We start from the raw sequence: 18,595 nt of genomic DNA on the forward strand, positions 1-18,595 counted from the left end.
CAGAACCTTGCTTGGCTGGGAGCCTGCTTCTCTCTCTCCCTCTGCCTGCTGCTTCCCCTGCTTGTGCTCTCCCTCTCTCTCTGTTAAATAAATAAAATCTTTTTTAAAAAAAAGAATTTGATTTGTTTTTACTGCTGATCGATCTAACAACCCAAGGACAGAACCAGCCTCTGATAGCTGCCAGTCTGTCAGCAGCCCACTCAAGAAAAGAAAAATGAAGTTCATAGTCCCTACATTGCCTAGTTTTTCCTTCTGCTTCTATCATCTTTCTGTTCTGTAACTCTGGTTTTTGTTTTTGTTAGCTGAAACCCATCTAATTACTGATTTCCCTTAACACCAGTAATGAATGAGCTGGACTGTGAGCCATGTGGTCAGTGGCTGACTCTCTCCTGGTCACCTTAATGTCAGGAGATCCCAACAGTGTGCAGGACTGAGGGCAGGAAAGTGTCTGGAATGGCTACGTGCCTTGTAGCCCTGGGGATGTCTCCTCATGAGAGAAAGTAAAGTGTCTTTGAGGGTCTAGAGCTCTTTTGTGCTTCACTCAGAGGGAGATTAGCAATCCTTTTCCAAACTATTTCATGTATTGGACTTGCACACAGGAAAATCTGACATAAGATTTTCACAGCTAACAATGTGTAGTGACCATTGGGTTATATACTTGCTAAGTGAGTTGGTAGCTCTAAAGATGGCTCATGGAGAGAGTGGTAGGCCTATAATGATGTGTGTTTGTGTGTCTACGTCTGTGATGGGCATGGAGATGTGCCTCCAGATCCCCCTTCAAGAACTTGCTGTTCTTGTCAAGGGAGCAGTGAGCTGACAGCCACTGGTTACAACACCATCAGGATCCACCTCAGCTCAGAGCCGAGACCATGCTGTTCCAAGAAAGCCCCAGACCGAGGACAGTTTGTTCACACTCCCTAACATTACAAAGCCAACTATTAGGGGGGCTCATGTACCTGGAACCTATGAGGTTAAGAGAGATTCCAAAGGATGAGGTCTCATCCCTGACCCTCTTTTTCTCCCACCCCATATTCAATTCATCAGCAAACCTTGCCAGCTCCATCTTCATAGCAGATCCCAACCCCTCTCACCTCTCCCTCTTTCTACAACATGGATCTCTATTTCCCCATTTTCAATCTCATCTTCAGGCAGCAGCCAGAATTTGCTTTTAAAATATGTCAGTTGGTGTATGTCACCCTGTGTTCACCAGGAGCCATCCCCTCACTCAGGATAAAAGCCCAGGTCCTTACTGAGGTCCATGAGGCTTCACACAATCTGGCTCTTTAATGCCCTGAATTTTTCCCATTTCCCCTTCTCTCCCTCCTCTACTCCACCCATAGTCGGCTTGTGGATTCTGGAACACACATGCACAGCCTCCTGGTTTATGGCTCTGCTGTTTTTTTAATCTTACCGCCAGAAACACTCCCTTCCCAATAACCCACCTAGCCTGTTTCTCCACCGCCTTGAGAGACCTTCCCTGTCCCGATCGTAATCCCAATCCTGGAATCTCTGCTGTCCTAATATATTATTTTATCATTTACTTATTTATTATGTTTATTCTTCATTGTCTATGTCTCCCACTAGAAGGAAACGCCAAGAGGGCAGGAGTTGTGGTCTGCTTTGTTCACTGATGGATCCCAAGTACTTGAAGATGGTATTGGTACATGTTGGGTGTTTGACAAACATTGGTTGAATAAAATGAAGTATGAGGGAAAGCTTTCATCCACTAAATGAGTTGATGGAGCTTGGAAATAGAATGATAGAAGGCTGAATTATTCTCCACAATGGAATGGGGGAGAATCTGGAACTGGGAGTTGTGAAAGAAGTTCCTTGAAGACCAGGAAGTCATGTTTAGAGGGAGAGATAATTGGCGGGGTTTGGGGCAAGGAGCCAGCAAGATGGTTGTAAATAGAGTATTGAGGGGTTGAGCATCAAGTGGGAAATCTCTGGTGGTGGACTCCTATGAAGGGTAATTAATAACAGGGGAGTCTAAAAGGTCATTTTAAGTAGTTTTCTATGCCCTACAGCGACGGTGCACAGAACACACAAGAAGCTGGCTACACTCAACAGCTTTGACTCCCTGGCTACTTTTATTTATTTATTTATTTTATTTTATTTTATGTGGGAGATGATAATTAGGGAGACGAATGGTGCACTACATTTGGGTCACTATCACAAAAAGACATAGAATCTATAACAAGAATTTGGTGAAGACAGGAAGCACCGTAGAGGGGAAGAGAACACAAATTCTCCAGATTGTTGCTGAAATCTTGGACAGCGCCTGGCTTTTCCATTGGATGCAGCCGATACATAGCTCTATTTTTGCAGGTAACCCTCCCTGACGTGCAGTCCCATGACAGTAGAAACAGTGCCTTCTCTTAGAGCTGTTGTGAGAATTTAAGCTGTTGTGAGCGCCTCTCCACCTTAGAGGAGGTGAGCTGGTGCACTCGTTCGTATCCGTGGACAGAGCTCTGGTCTCCGACGCTTCCTTCCGTGCCCAGTAGGGGGCACTCAGCGGGCCTTGAGGCAGAGCTCGTAGGTTGGAGGGATATTGCCAAAACCTGAGACCCTGGGTGTGATATCGATGTCAGCGGGCGGCACCAGCGAGTGTAGAGAGAAGTTCTGAAGGATGGACGTAAAGTAGAGAAAGAGTTCCATGCGGGCCATGGCCTCGCCCAGGCAGATGCGCTTTCCTGTGGACACAGGGGAGGATGGAGGGTGACTCATATCTGCACTGAGATCATGAGGGCGTGTAGAGCTTTCTGGCCCCATCACCGCTCAGAGCCTCCTCAGCATCCCTGGGCTCATGATAATACCTGCTTTGTGGGGTTATTGTAAAGACTCAGTGGGCTCCTCTAGGATCTGCCACTTATAGGAGCTCAACGCATGGCAGCTACTTCTCTGATGGCTTGATCAGATCCCAAGAAGGAATGGCTCTTAAAAAACCCTCGAATTTGAAGTTTCTGTTCATTTAAATTTCTCAAAGTTTTACCAAATGCCTGCTAGGTGTCAGATGCTGGTGAGGGGGGAAAAAAGGAAAGAAAGAAAGGAAGGAAGGAAGGAAGGAAGGAAGGAAGGAAGGAAGAAAAGAAGGAAGGAAAAAAGAAAAGAAAAGAAAGAAAACTCACCCTTAAATAATGCTTACTATTTGTTGGTCACCCTTCCAATGGTTTGAAAAGGTGAATCCCCACTTTATAGACAGGAAACGGAAGTAACTCACCTATGACTCCAACCTTTATAAGGGTGGGGTGGGGTTCTGTTTCCTAACCACTGCACTGATTCAATATGGCTTATACTTAAAATACTCTCCTAAGGTGATGTGTCATGGGTCACAAGCTCCCGTTTATCAGGCAAATCCACCTGCTGCCTATTTTTTATACTACCTGCAAACTGTTAAAAAAGAAAATCACACACCCCAAATGGAGTCACTTAGATTAGGCCAAGTCATCAACCCACGCTCAATATCTAAGCTAATTTCAACCTCCCCCAGAAATGCAGTCTTAACCAGTTAGTTGAGAATTTTTTGATCCGCACCCACGAGGTGATCTGCCACATGGACCCTCTGAATGTCGAAAACAGAATTGGGGGGGTCACATCTAGCATGTTCCTGTGGTGGGGGTGGGGGGACTCAGACCATAGAAACCTACCAGAGGAAAAAGGTACAAAGGCTTCATTCTTCTTGAAGCGGCCCTGCTCATCCAGGAAGTGTTGAGGATAGAAGGCATCCGGATAGCGGAAGTATTTGGGGTCTTTGAGAACGGAGCCAAGCAGCGGGAACACATCAGTGCCCTGGGGTGGAAATTCAGACAGTTAGGAGAAATCAGTGTTGGAGGATGGGGGCAGGGAACCAGGAGGAGAGAGGAGTGAGGTGGAGGGAGAAAGGGTACAATGAGACCCAGCTCTACCTTGGGCAGAAGGTAGCCTCGGAAATGAGTGTCCCGGATGACATTATGGGGAACACCCATGGGTACGATATCTGTCAGTCTCTGTATCTCATGGATCACAGCATCTGTGTAGGGCATCTTCACTCTGTCATCCACACTTGGGATCCGGTGTGGTCCAATCACCTGGTCAATCTCTTCATGGATCTTGGCTAGAAGGGGCCAGAAAACATAGCAGACAAGGACACAGGAGGTGTTTCTGGAGGTCAAGGCTAGGCTATGGATTTGTATCTTTAGTACCTGTGGATCCTGAGGGAGCGCACCATGTGTGTTTGCAATGCCTCTTTATTCTTAACATCTGACTCATTGGTGGGGTGCTCCCAGACCACTGGGAGGCACACAGCCTGGAGCCTGGAGTGCCCGCTGGCATGTTTGGTCTTTATCTTGCAAGTACTAAAGAGCAGGGCAGTGTCCTGGTCCCAGATGGGCTGTCATCCACAGATTTTTGACAGGATGGAGAAAAGGTACAACACATAACCAGGACAGGGTTGAAGCAAGTGACAGCAATTATGTCACAGGAATTAAGAACACTATTGGTGCAGTTACTCCTCCCTGAACTTCCTAGGTGAGTGACTCTGAGGCAAATGACTTAACCTTCTGAGCCTCTGTTTCTTTTTTTTTTTTTTTTAAGATTCTATTTATTTATTTGACAGAGAGAGAGATCACAAGTAGGCAGAGAGGCAGGCAAAGAGAGAGGGAGAAGCAGGCTCCCCGCTGAGCAGAGAGCCCGATATGGGGATCAATCCCAGGACCCTGAGATCATGACCCAAGCTGAAGGCAAAGGCTCCACCCACTGGGCTACGTAGGCACCCTGAGCCTCTGTTTCTTCATCTTCCAAATGGATGAGATGGTTCAACAAGTTCACAGAGTTGTAAAATTTACCTAAAATGCAGCGTGCAAGTAAGTAGAATAGTTCCTGGGCACATAGCAGGTGTCCGTTAAATATCTGATTATTTAGATACTTAGTTGTTACTATTATTATTTGGTAAAACACAAGGACAATGGAGCAGGGGCTAGAAAAGTTTGAGTGGAAACAAGTTAGTCTCTCCCATTGTCTATACCAGGAAAATATTTTTGGCTTGTTTTGAACTGCATTGGAAGGGAGAGATGCCAATATTGGGGGTTTTCTTTAAGCAAGGAATGAGCTCCTCATCACTAGAGTTACCCAACAAGACCAGGCTGCAATTTATTGGAGATGGATTCTATTGGATTCCGGCACTATAGTTGGCTAAATAAGGACCATCAAAGGTAACTACCTCCTAATCCCTAGAACTTGTGCATGTTACCATAGAGGACAAACTTGGGGCTTTGAAGACATCATCAGAGTAAGGCTCTTGAGGTGGAGATTATCCTGGATTATCCAGATTGGCCCTAAATATAATCACAAGTGTCTGTGTAATTGGGAAGCAGAAGGGTCAGAGTGAGAGGAGATGTGAGCACTGAGGCCGAGAGATTTGAAGATGCTATGCTTCTGGCTTTGAAGATGAAGCAAGGGTCATGAGCCCAGGAATGCAAGGAATATAGCTCTTGAAGCCAAAAAGGCAAGGAAACTGATTCTACCTTGATTCCACCCAGTGAAATCCTGTGTAAACTTCTGAAATCCAGAACTGTAGGATAATAGACTTATGCTAATTTAAGCTGCTAAATTTCTGGTAATTTATTACAGCAACCATAGGAAATTAACACAGGCACCAAGTAGAAGATTAGTTAAATAGCCTTCTAAGTCGGAGGTGAGATTCTGTACACTGAGATTCCAGAGTGTGAAGAGTGTATGACCGTGGGGTTCTAAGGTTTCAAGATTATGTCTTCTTCCCTGTTGGGAGTGGGGGTCACCAGGTAAGCAGCTCAGGTGAACACTCACCTTCCACCTCAGGGTACTTCATCATTAGCAGCAATCCATAACGTAGTGTAGAGCTCACAGTCTCTGTGCCAGCAAAGAATAGGTTGAGTGTGGTCAGCACCAAATTCTTGAGATTAAATTCTGTGTGGGGATTATTTGTATCCTGAAAATGAGAGGGATAGGACACAGAATCACCCTCTTCTGTGTTTATCTTCTTATTTTGTCTCTTTGTGGAAACACAATAGATGGTTAAACCAAGTGACTATCTGGGAGAGGAAACAGCCAGAGCAAAGGTCCTGGGGCAGCAGTGTCCCGTGTATAGAGGAACAACAAGGAGGCCAGTGTGATTGGAGTGGACAGTGGGGAAAATGGGAGGAGAAAAAGTAGAAATTTGAAAGTTCTAGGACATTAAGCTATATAATTGTAAAATTCCAAGTGCTGAGTGTAATTAAAAAATACATAAATTTCTAAAATTCCAAGACTTTATGATATAGAAGTGTTAAGTTTCTAAATTTCTACATCTCTAAGACTTTTAAATTTAAAGCTTTAACTCTTAAGCTTCTCAAATTCTAAGACTATAAAGACTCATTCTGGCTTTCTGTGTTTGTAAGTCTCTGGTAGTTGTAATCACAAATGATTTGAAAGGTATAAGTTTTAAGTATCCTTGCTCCTAAAATTTCTAGATTCAAAGTTTATTTTAAAAGTGTAAGAGTAGGGTGCCTGGGTGGCTCAGTTGTTGGGTGTCTGCCTTCGGCTCAGGTCATGATTCCAGGATCCTGGGATGGAGCCCCACCTCGGGCTCCCTGCTCAGCAGGAAGCCTGCTTCTTCCTCTCACACTTCCCCTGCTTGTGTTCCCTCTCTCACCTCCTCTCTCTGTCAAATAAATAAATAAAATCTTTAAAAAAAATAAATGAAAGCGTAAGAGTGTATGTATGCCTTTATAGTTTTATATCTCACCTATAAATAAGAGCCAACCATGTAAAACAATGCTTGCTCTTTTTTTTTAAAGATTTTATTTATTTATTTGACAGAGAGAAATCACAAATAGGCAGAGAGGAGGAAGCAGGCTCCCTGCTGAGCAGAAAGCCCGATGCGGGGCTCGAACCCAGGACCTGGGATCATGACCCGAGCCGAAGGCAGCGGCTTAACCCACTGAGCCACTCAGGCGCCCCAATGCTTGCTCTTTTATCTCCAACAGGTTTGCAGGTAAAATTTGCAGGTGCTAGGGAATAGGATGATGAGAGAAAAGGATTGGAGGAGAGGTAACCTGGTACATCTTGATGAGGAAGCAATCAATGAAGTCCCGAGGGTTTTGTGGGTCAAAAGATGCTTCGTTGATCTTCACCCTAGAGGCAATGAAGTCCTTGAGCTCTTCTACCAAGTAGTAGATGCGATTGTGTCTTCCTGGCAAGTACTGCATGATCCCGGAATACATGTCATACAGCTGTGGGGAATAAGCAAAGGGAGTTTGTCAGCAATGGGCACCTGGGGCAAATGTAGGGTGAGTCTGGGGTCAGCTAGCTGGGCTCAACACCCAGATCTGGGTCTGAGGATTGGGTGAGTCCATTTGCTTCTTGGAGACTCCAGGTGTATCAATCCTTGCCTCCCAAGGTTGTGGGGAGGACTAAGTGAGGTATCGGTGGGTGCTTAGTTCACTGAGATTGGGAGTGGGCAGGGAGGTGGTTAGTGGGCACCTGTGCCCAGGGTGTGCTCATCTCAATGAAACTCTCATTGATCATCTGCAGCAGCTTCAGGAACTGCTGGTCTTCATAGTCAAAGCGCCTTCCAAAGACGACAGAACTGATGACGTTGGAGACAGTGCGGCTCAGGAAGAAGGTGGGTTCGATGGGAGAACCTGGATGGGGGAAATTGTCTAGGTTGGAGACAGTGATTAGGAGCATGGGATGGAGAATCATTCAATCATGGATACAAGTCTTGGCTCTACTGTGTAATAGCACGTTAGTTACTTAATTTTTTTGTGTGTTTCGAGTCTAGATTTCCCAGTATGCAAATTGGTTTAGTAACCACTAAAACCTGAGGCTTCAATATAATTATCCATGTGAAATGCTTAGCACTGTCCTTGCCATGGAATAAGTACCCAAAAAGCGCTGGTGGAATTTAATCATTACTTTTGGTTATTTAACTGTGTTTGTGCTGTAGAGTCACAGATTTGGGAAAGAAGTCATGGTAATGGACACATTAAAAAAAAAGAAAAAAAGGAAGGCTGGATTCTGTGTATCTCTAGCAATGATTCCATTTAAACTATTAAGAAAATTCTTCCCTTGGCCTCAGCTGCACCATCTAATACAGGATACCGGATCTGGGGACAATTTTTCTAGAACAATTCTCATATTCACAAATACACAATTTTGCAAATAATTTCTGGGGGCAAAATGGACATTCAAAACCTTCATGTGGGGGTGCCTGGGTGGCTCAGTGGGTTAAAGTCTCTGCCTTCAGCTCAGGTCATGATCGCAGGGTCCTGGGATCGAGCCCCGCATTGGGCTCTCTGCTCAGCAGCTTCCCCTCTCTGTCTCTGCCTGCCTCTCTGCCTGCTTGTGATCTCTGTCTGTCAAATAAATAAATAAAATTTAAAAAAAAAAAGCCTTCATGTAGACTGTTTAGTTAGCGTCCATGAAGCCTAGAAGGAAAACTCTGATTTAGAGAAATTTCTCTCTCTTGCTATATCTTATCTATTCCTCTTTGTACTTCTAAGCTGCTGTGTCTTTTTTTCCCCTCTAAATCCTATTGGTTCCAGACCTTATTTCAGGGCAGGGATTGGATTCCTTAAAAAATATAATCAAATGGGTATAGAGTTTCAGATTTGCAAGATGAAAGATTCTGGAGATCTGTTTCACAACAATGCAAATACACTGGAACAGGCACTTAGGAATGGTTAGGATGGTCAAATTGTACACATTATGTAGTTTTATGACAATTGTATTATGTATTTATGTATTTATGACAATTGTATTCCCTAAGTGGAGGTGGCAGAGACCTATGGGTTGGGTGTATGTACTATATGTATACATATATATGTAATTAAATTTGATCCTGTCACTGGAAAAAGGCATGAATTTACATATTGCAAAAGTTTGCACATGCTTTCAGGAGCTCACAAAATCCCTGAGATCGCCTGATTAAAACTTCTGAACAAGTGGTCTCTGAGAGGCTTTTACGTTAACTTTTAACATGGAGCCTGGCTAGAAATCTCAGTAAACCCTTAGTCTTTTTCATCCTCTCCCATTCTAGAGCCTTCTCCCACCAAGGCCCATCTTCTCATGACTGAGCTCTTTATAATAACCATTCATCTTTTAGCCCTGCCCCCTTGTTGCCCCTCCCCCTTACCCTTGGTCTTCCGTAATTCCTCTAGTAAAAAGCCAGCCTCTTCCTGGATCCGCTCCTCAATGCTCCGCTTTCCCATTCCGAAGTCCCGAAGAATGGTCAGGGAGAAGCGTCGGAGGATCCTCCATCGTTCTCCATTAGCCAGAGCTACACCTGCCAGAATCTTTGTGTCAGCCTCCTGCCTCCCCTCCCCTTCCTGTGTCCAACTCTGTGCTACACAAGGATGGGAACAAATTATGAAAGCTCTGGACTCTGGTCTCAGGGAAGCCCCTCCCGACCTCCCAGGCTTGATGGAGAGACTGTGGTTCCCTCCCTACAGGACCCTCAAAAACAGTCTAGGATTGAGATGGAGGGAAAGGAAATCAGGCTAGGAATGATTGAGGGAGATCACGGAGAGTTTCTTACAGGATAAAGACCTAGAACTGGATAAATAACTGGTTGGATGCATAGGAAGGGGGAGGGGGTATAGAGAGAATGCCATTTATGGTATCTTGGAATGTACACCATTTGGGTTCTCTAGATATATGCATACATGTACACAGAAGCTCATACCTGTACATCAATACACCCACCTTCTAGTAAGTAACACTTTGAAATGACCAGATGTGTGTGGATTGATAATTAATGTTTAGAAATTTAATGAAATTATTTCAGTGGATTAATGATGGAAGGAAGAGTTTTGATTGGAATGACTGATAGATGATGGATAAGAGACTCAATGGATGAGTAAAGTGTTAATGAGTAGAGGGTTTTGAGATGAATGGATAAGTGGCTGGAAAGATTAATGGATTGAAATGTTAATTGATGGGTGAATAATAGAAGTGTTAGTGAATGGATGGATGGGTTGGTGGATAGATGGGTGAATGGAAAGTTAATTCATAGATGCAGATAAATTGGATAGAAAGATATTTGCATAGAAAGGCTAATTAATAAATGGATGTTTTTGGAGGATGTGTGGATCAATGGAGAAGTGGATAAATGGGAGGAAATAGATAGGGATAGGTGGATGGATGGAAATATGGAAAGAATAGCATGAGGCTGTTTGGAATTGAAGAGTGTGAACAGTTAGAGGTGGATGTATAGGACATACGAGAAAGGTATATCCCTAAGTGAAGGCGGCAGGGACCTATGGGTTGGATGTGTATGTATGTACAGAGAGATAAGAAGTAATGTTAGTTGTAAAGGCTTCAGTGGGTATACAGTGTCACTAATCCATTAAAAACAGAAGTAATGCAGCAGATACTCAAGAGTCAGATGGTTTGGGTTCAAAACAAAATTGTTTCACTTACTGTGTGATATTACCCAAACATTCTCACCCTCAGTTTCCTCATTTGCAAAATTAGTAAGACATTAATAGTTCCCTCAAAGGAGTCAATGCAGTCATTCATGCAGAGGACTTATCAAGGAATCTGGGACATAGGAAGTATATTATCCTCATTTTGTCGTTGTTACTTACCATGACCTTGGAAGTTTCGCTCTATCGAAGCCAGTTCTCCGCGGCCACTGAACTCATCTGCCCGGTCTACCAGGGCCTCTTTCACTGCCTCATGTCCACATAAAACAACTACTGGCCGGGAACCCATGTACACAGTGAAGACTGGACCATACTTCTCCTTGAGCTGGGAGCAAAGGAAGGCATAAGTGGAGGGAGCTGAGTGGAGGACCAAGTATAGATCAATCAAGGACTTTAGGGTAGAAATTTCAGGAGGGTACAGTTGTAGGAATAACAGATAAAGGTGAGTCTTGGACTTAGACTATTGAGCAAAAGGTACAGAGGCCTGTGATTCTGGGCAAGACCTCCCCACCCAGTGCCTCCACAAGCCTTAGTTTCCTCATCTGTAAAATGGTGGACCTGGATGAACTGGACTCCAAGATTTATGCTTCTCTCTCTGCAATGCTCAATTTCTGGAACCCTAAGATTTCATGATACTGAGTGTCAAAATTCTAAGTCCATCACAGCGCATGAGTTCTTGTGTTTAAGGGTGTAAGGTATTATGATTCTGAAGTCCTCAGATATGAGAGTCTTAAGTTCCAATGTGCCAGGAGTCTGTGTTTCCACAAGTTTAAGATTCTGGAATTTTAGTAGTCTAAGGTTTATAAGGTCTATGTTTCTAAGAGTCTGTGTTTTAGATGTTACAAAGTTATACATGTGTCTACAGAATTAGTTGTTGCCAGCTCTGTGAGAGGAGTAGTCAGACTTACCTTCATGAAAGACTGAAAAGTGGCATCAGTACGGACTTGCAACACGTTCCCCAGGAAGGGTATTGGTGTGGGCCCAGGGGGCAGCTTCCCCCCCTTGTTGTTCCGTTTCCAGGTGATGAGGATGAGTAGACAAGACAAGGAGAGTGCCAGAAAGATGGTGAAAGCCCCTCCTAGCTCCATGGTGTCAGGTTGAAGGGTTGTGTCCAGGGAACCAGATTCTGCTTAAATATGTTCTGGGAAATCAGCTGTGCAGAAATCTGAACACCCTGAGATTTAAGTTTTCCGGGTATGGATGCCATTAGAGAGGATATTGCTTTATCTGGGGGGTTGTTATATAACCTCTAATCTCCCACCTGAATAAAGATGGATTGAATTCACCCAGGGAAATCCACTGGGGCCATACCTCTTTCTTCATATTTCCAGTCTCAGCTCAACCCCTAGTTTGACATGTCTTGGTGGGATGTGGGAGCAGCTGAACATCATTTTTAGACTACTGCATTAGGAACAGACAATCTGGGTTCAAATTTCCACTCCACCTTTTCTCCATTGGCGAGTCACCTAACCCTCTTGGCCTCAGTTTCTGGAATCTGTCAATAATAGGGTAACCATACTGTTTTATAAAGACTTGGTAAAGAACAAAGATGACTCCTTTCTCATTGCCAAACTAATCAATTTCTTTAAAAATACAGTATGATGGGGACGCCTGGGTGGCTCAGTTGGTTGGACGACTGCCTTCGGCTCAGGTCATGATCCTGGAGTCCCGGGATCGAGTCCCGCATCGGGCTCCCGGCTCTGCGGGGAGTCCGCTTCTCTCTCTGACCTTCTCCTCACTCATGCTCTCTCTGTCTCTCTCTCAAATAATAAATAAATAAAATCTTTAAAAAAAATACAGTATGATGAAGATTTAGAATAGCAAAAGAAATAACTCAATTGAAAGGTTTTATTTTTTTTAAAGATTTTATTTATTTATTTTTAGAGAGAGAGTGACAGAAGGCAAGCAGGGAGAGGAGCAGGTGGGATGGGAAAGAATTTCATGCAGATTCCACTAAGGGCAGAGTCCAACATGGGGCTTGATCTCACCACCCTGGTTTTACGACCCCAGCCTAAACCAAGAGTTGGATGCCCAATTGATTTACCATAGATAGGCTTGAGCTGAGCTCAAATTCAGAGATTCCATTACTAAAGAAAGAAGGGATAAATGGATGTAAGGGAACAATTAACAATAAACATGGCATCTGCCATGGGGATCAACCCAGGGCCAATAAGGAAACAAAAGAAAAGCAATCAGCAAACAGAAGAGTTGATATTCAGCAGATGCACTCATCCTTAGGAAGGTCTGGGATAAGAAGTGGGGTCCTAGACATGTTCCCGGACACAGCAGAGGTGAATCCTTTGGGCATTGTGCTGCTTTTGTTCACATGCTTCCAGATAAAGCTCACCAGGATGGACACGCAGTAAACAGGAAGAGGGTGAGGCTGTCTCAGATCTCCAGGTCCCCAGGAACAAGGAACCGTCCTTGGCCATGGGCCCTGGCTACAGAGATCTTGGGACTCAGCTTCTTTGGTAACCTGAATACCTTTGGATTAAAATCCCTGGGGGTTGGATCCCACGTGGGAGCTCGCCATGGCTGTAGAACTTATGTAATTTGTAGTCTCCTCTGAGCTCGCCGCTGAGTGCGGTGTCTTCACCCTGCAGTCCTCCTTCACTAACGTAGGCATCCTCCACGTTTGTCCTCTGAGAACATATCCAAGGTCATGGACGTTCTAGGGTCAGGGAGAACCAGGTTTGCATTCTGCCTCTGCTCCTTTCATGGTGAGTGGGTTCTGGAACAGGACACCTAATTTCTTTGAACCTCAGTTTCCCCTTCCATAAAATGAGAATACCCATAACAGTTCCTACCTTGCCAAACCTGGAGGTTTGTATGGACTAAATGTATTGAAAGCCATCAGCACGGTGCCAGTACTATCATTCAACAACCAACTTACTTTCTAACCCAGGCTCCTCAGCCCTTTGAAATCTGTTCTCAGGGAGGAATTTGCTGTAAGTGGGGCAGATGGCTAGGGCAGGGAGGCTGAGCAAGGCTGAGGACAGGCTATGGTAGGGGGCAGGTCATGGGCAGGACTGTCGCTGGGTGCTGGGCTAGCAGGGAGAAGAGGTGGTGACTGCCCATTCCTGAGCCTCTTCTGTGCACCAGCACTGTGCTAAATTCGTGACTGTCATACTCTGATGGACCTCCACGTCCTTGTGCATCATTCCCATTTTCCACACAAACAGACTAAGACTCACCCAGGTTACTGGGCTCTCAAGGGCAGACTTAGGATTAGCATGCCTCTTTGCCCTTCCAGAAACTCTCTTCCACCAGTGACTTGCCTGGGGGTCCTCTGTTTGGGGAAGGTTTGGGAATGGGACCAGCTGGTAGGTATCTGAGAACGAGGGAGACTGTGAGTGGAGTGTGGGGAGGAGGTGTCCCTGTTGCTGAAATGGAGGTTTGGGAGGGTAGCTACTTATTGTTGTTTTCAGTGGGTGGAGCAGAGACCTACTGAATTTTCAGGAGCACCATGGTGACCAAGAGTCTCCAGGAAGAGCTAAGAACGCAAAGCACTGTCTCCCTTGCTGAAGCCCCAAATCAGTGGGCTAGGGTAGCCTCCACCATCCTTCCTTCTGTGCTCAGACTTTTAACTGAGCTGAACTGGATGGTTCCCCAAAGTTTCCATTACCACCTTGTTTGCACTGCTTGGCACTTTTCCTAGGAGCTGGGAGAGAACCCTGGTGCCTGCCTGTCTCCTCCAGGAAGCTCCCCATGACTGCAGCCTCTGACATGTTTATTCTGTTTCTAGGTGGGGGGGGGCAGTTATCTGATCTCTGCACCCAATCCAGGAAGAATGAAGTGGGAGAGCATCTGTGAGGCTGGGTTGGTGGACTGAGAAAAAAAGAGAGAACTAAGAAAGGTGAGAAGAAAGAAAATGTTCTTCCTCATCCCCCACAGCCAGCTGCTATGCATAACAAACAATTACATAATCAGCCCCCTCCAGCTCGGCAGGAGCCAGAAGGAGAGGGATCTGGGCAAAGAACATGTGTCAGTAAGAAGGGAGAAAAGAAAGTGATCTCAGGGTGACAAAAAACAAAAGAGAGAAAGAGTGGCATGGGACAGAAAGAGAGAGACAGAGTATCAGAGGGAGACTGGGGGGAAGGGACGGGAGGGAGGGGTCAACTAGGACCCAGAGCAACAGCGAGAAGGAATCAGAAAAACATACAAGATAGAGACTGACCCCTGGAGGGAAAGACACAGAGAAAGGAAGAGCCAGACCATCAGAGATGTGTAGACAGAGAGAGAGAGAGCTGGACACAAGGAGAGATCTAGAGAAACAAGAAATAGAGCTGCAGAGGAGGGAGTCACACACATGCTGAGAGCCTGAGACAGAAGGTCAGGGAGAGGGACACAGAGACACAGAAAGCTGCAGGAGTCCAGGGAAGGAGCCCAGGACCTGGCTGAAGCAGAAACAGAGAGGCGTCAGGGACCAGAGAGATGGTCCCATCAAAGGGCTGGAGAGCTGGTCAAGTCTTGTGAGCAGCCAGCAGACAGGAGACATTATTTTTCTAGTTTGTGTTATGCATCGGGCCCTGATAGAGCAGATCTCTTGGAATCCCAACCACAAGCCTCAATGACAAGGGCCCCAGCTGACACTTATAGAGTACTGACTATGTCCCAGGATGGTCTCAGCACTTGGGTACATACCCACCCCATCCCAAAGCAACCCCACCGGGTAAGGACAACTACAATCTCCACTGCACAGAGAAAGAGATTGAGGCATGCAGAGGGCTAAGTCAAGGTCACCAGCTAGGAATCAGGGGCCATATGGCCCCACCCAGACCATCTGGCCCCAATCTGCCATTTTTTTTTTAAGATTTTATTTATTTACTTGAGAGAGAGAGAGTGATAGAGAGAGAGCATGAGAAGGGAGGGGGCCAGAGGGGGAAGCAGACTCCCTGAGCAGGGAGTCCAATGTAGGACATTATCCCAGGACTCCAGGATCATGGCCTGAGCCGAAGGCAGACTCTTAACCAACTGAGCCACCCCGCCCCTCCAATCTGCCATTTTAAGTTCTCCACTCCCAAGAGAGAGCTGGGGACCCTAAAGACGTGGCTCCCAAATTTGAAAGTGAGAGTTCTTAGCCTGGAGTCCAAAGATTGATGGCAGGAGCTTCTGAAAATCCCCAAATGATCTTGCATCATGAGGCTCTGTCATGCCCCCTGGGAGAAGGTGAGTTCATGTCTTTGGATAGGTATAGCAGGGAGGCATAGCTCTAATTTATTGCCAACATGGTTATTATGAACCCTACTACATGTCGGGCACTGTTCTAAAGGATGGAACTCCACAGAGACGAAGCAAACAATCACAACAAAACAATGAGATTCTCTGTCCCTGGAGATGCTATATGAATGGGAAGAGGGATTGATGGTGAACGCTTGCCTCAAGCCTTTTGCCCTTGCTGTGCCCTCTGCCAGGACTGCTTCTCCCCACATCTTCCCACGGCTGACTCTCAGAAGTCACCTCCTCCAAGAAGCCCTCCCTGACCACCTAATCTCCAGCAGCCGCCATCAGGCAGTATCCAGCATAGTTCCTAGTTTAATTTTCCATAGTTCCTAGTTTAATTTTCTTCATGGTGTTTATCACCAACTGAAGTCATCGTATTTATTTAGTGGGCTGCTTGCTTTTTGTCAGCATTCGCAGCCTTCACAAGGGGAGAGAATTTGATTTTCGTGTCCCCCCCCCTTTTTTTTAAATTTATTTTTGAGAGAGAACCAGAGCGTGCATGTGTGTGAGCAGGGGAGGGAAGGAAGGAGGGAGGAGAGAGAGAGACTCTCAAGCAGACACCCTGCTGAGCACAGAGCCGGACGCAGGGTTTGATCTCATGACCCTGAGATCATGACCTGAGCTGACATCAAGAGCCTGATGAGGGAGACAGATGTTCCCCAGGCAGGTGGCCCTCTGTCCAGGTCTCGCTCCCGCTGACACAGCTCACGGACTCTCATCCCAGCCCTCAGCTTGGGGAGTATGGGAGTGAGACTGCCGCTCAGCTCGGGAGTTACCTCTGAGGAAATGGGCGGGGGGAGGGATGGACAGTGACAGGAGACAGGAGGGATGGAGGAACAGAGAGAGGCTGGCTGTCCAAACGCCCTGGCATCTCACCATCCGGGCCCAAGCCCTCCGCCTTGCCTCCCATCCCAGCCCTGACCCCACTGGACTGCTGCTCCTGACTGCGGGTTTCTCTCTCCGACCCGACTGTGTGCTCTGTGACCGCACGAGCCTGGCCGTCAGTTTTTGCTGTTTCCCCGCTGCTCCACAATAAATACTAAGAGCAGACAACTTAAATGCAGACAGCAGGCTACTGGAACATTGCAGGGGAGAGGTGAGGAGGCCTGAGCAGGGGCTGGAGAGATGGGCAGGGGTGAAGGCAGCTGACCCTCTCTTTTCCTCCTCCCCCTCTTCCCTTTGCTCCTCCTCCCTGCTCTCTCACACCCCTTTATCTCTCACTGCCCCCCCCATCTCTCCCTCACCCCGCCGTCCTCTCCCATTACCGACAAGGCAGGACCTCTGATTTCATAATCTCAGTTCTGGCTCTTGCTGTTCACACTGTTTCCTTTAGAAACAAAACTGCAGCCAATCTTCCCCACCCACACACAGATCTGGCCCCTCCGAGAAGAGAGCGCATTCAGGAGCCACGGGGTGGGGTGCAGGGAAGGCAGATCTGGCGGGAGGACCGCCGCGCGTGCGAGCGCGCGGTGGGGCCGGTAACGCGGCTCATGCGCCCCCTGCAGGAGAAGGGCTGCAACCGCAGGGTCCGGGCAGCGGGGAGAGGGCGGGGAGGCTGGGAAGGTAAGTCTGGGTCTGGTGGGTGGGGGCTGCCCAGGAGTCTGCTTCCCGAAGAATCCAACTTGCAATAGCTCTGAGCTGCGTGAAAATAGTCATCCAAGTGGATAGAAGTTAACCGTGAGTTCCACTGGGCGGGCACCCAGGACCTGCCTCCCACCTGCTGGCTATCCGTCCTGTGTCTTTCATGCTGTTAATGTGCCCCCATCCTCTCCTCCACAGAGGGAACCATGCGAGGAATCTGGACAGAAAGTCTGAGAGCTGGTACCGTTTCAGGAGCTTCTAAGACTTCACATGCTTCCAGTTTCCTTGGCCTGCACTGTGATGGTCCAAGTGTATTCAGGTGAGCTTAGGTGAGCTTGCTAAGGGTGTCCCTTCTGTGTTGTTCTGTTCTCATAACTTGAGCCATGTAAACGGTAAAGCCATAGTAAGTATGAAACAGTGGAGACTAGGTAAACTGGGTAGCTAGGATACAGGTGGAACCTTGACCATGGCCATGCAAACAAGCGAGCCATTGGGTGCAGTCAAACCTCAAGGGTATAGCCTATTTTATCAGAGTAGGTTTGAGCCTGGTACATGTTGTAGTCAGCTCCGCCTGCCATAACAAAAAAAAACACATACCGTGTGGGTTAAACACATTTATTTATCACAGTTCTGGAGGATAGGAAGCCCCAGATCAAGATCCGTGCTGGTGGATCCTTTTCTCAGTGAGCAGCTTCTGGCTTGCAGACACTGCCTTCTCCCACTATTGTCAGATGGTGGGGAGAGGGTACATGGTGCCTGCTATCTCTTCCTCTTCTTCTTCTTCTTCTTTTTAAAAGATTTCATTTATATATTTTAGAGAGAGAGAGGGCACACACAGGGAGGAAAGGCAGAGGGAGAGGGAGAATCTTTAAGTAGACTCTGTACTGAGCTCAGAGCCGGACATGGGGCTCAGTCTCACAACCCTGAGATCATGATCTGAAGCCAAAACCAAGAGTTGGACACTTAACTGGCTGAGCCACCAAGGCGTTCTACTTCCCTTTTTTATACTGCTCTAATCTCACCCTGGGGGCTCCACCCACATGACCTTACCTAAACCCAATTTCCAGGGGTGCCTGGGTGGCTCAGTTGGTTACGCATTTGCCTTTGGCTCAGGTCATGATCCCAGGGTTCTGGGATCGAGCCCACATTGGGCTCCTTGCTCAGCGGGGAGTCTGTTTCTCCCTCTGCCTGCCACTTCCCCTGCTTGTGCTCACTCTCTCTCCCTCTCAAATAAGTAAGTAAATATATCTATATCTATATCTATATCTATATATTTTTTGGTGGGCAGCAACAAAGCAAGGTTTTTTGAGTGACAACAAAGTGATCATACAAAGATCCCAAGGAGGGAGGGGACCCAAGGGGGGTCCTAA

General features: G+C 46.6%; 1 protein-coding gene across 3 annotated transcripts; it reads right to left on the reverse strand.

Annotated features, from left to right (window-relative positions):
* Positions 1–2,075: 2,075 nt before the first annotated feature.
* LOC125089183 (cytochrome P450 2G1) lies at positions 2,076–14,083 on the reverse strand. Of its 3 annotated transcripts, none has more exons than XM_047711159.1 (9): positions 13,870–14,083; positions 10,584–10,746; positions 9,131–9,280; positions 7,477–7,637; positions 7,050–7,226; positions 5,803–5,944; positions 3,906–4,093; positions 3,648–3,789; positions 2,076–2,693 (listed from the first exon to the last, which is right to left on the reverse strand). In XM_047711159.1, the coding sequence occupies exons 2-9, from the start codon at positions 10,708–10,710 to the stop codon at positions 2,512–2,514; spliced, it is 1,269 nt and encodes a 422-aa protein (XP_047567115.1). In that variant the 5' UTR covers positions 10,711–10,746; positions 13,870–14,083; the 3' UTR covers positions 2,076–2,511. The 3 variants fall into 3 exon arrangements, with proteins under 3 accessions (XP_047567115.1, XP_047567114.1, XP_047567116.1); XM_047711158.1 differs by lacking the exon at positions 13,870–14,083 and adding an exon at positions 11,330–11,509; XM_047711160.1 differs by lacking the exon at positions 13,870–14,083 and adding an exon at positions 10,980–11,001.
* Between the last annotated feature and the right edge of the window lie 4,512 nt (positions 14,084–18,595).

Source organism: Lutra lutra, chromosome 17, assembly GCF_902655055.1.
Source record: "Lutra lutra chromosome 17, mLutLut1.2, whole genome shotgun sequence".
In the NCBI taxonomy this organism is placed as follows: domain Eukaryota; kingdom Metazoa; phylum Chordata; class Mammalia; order Carnivora; family Mustelidae; genus Lutra; species Lutra lutra.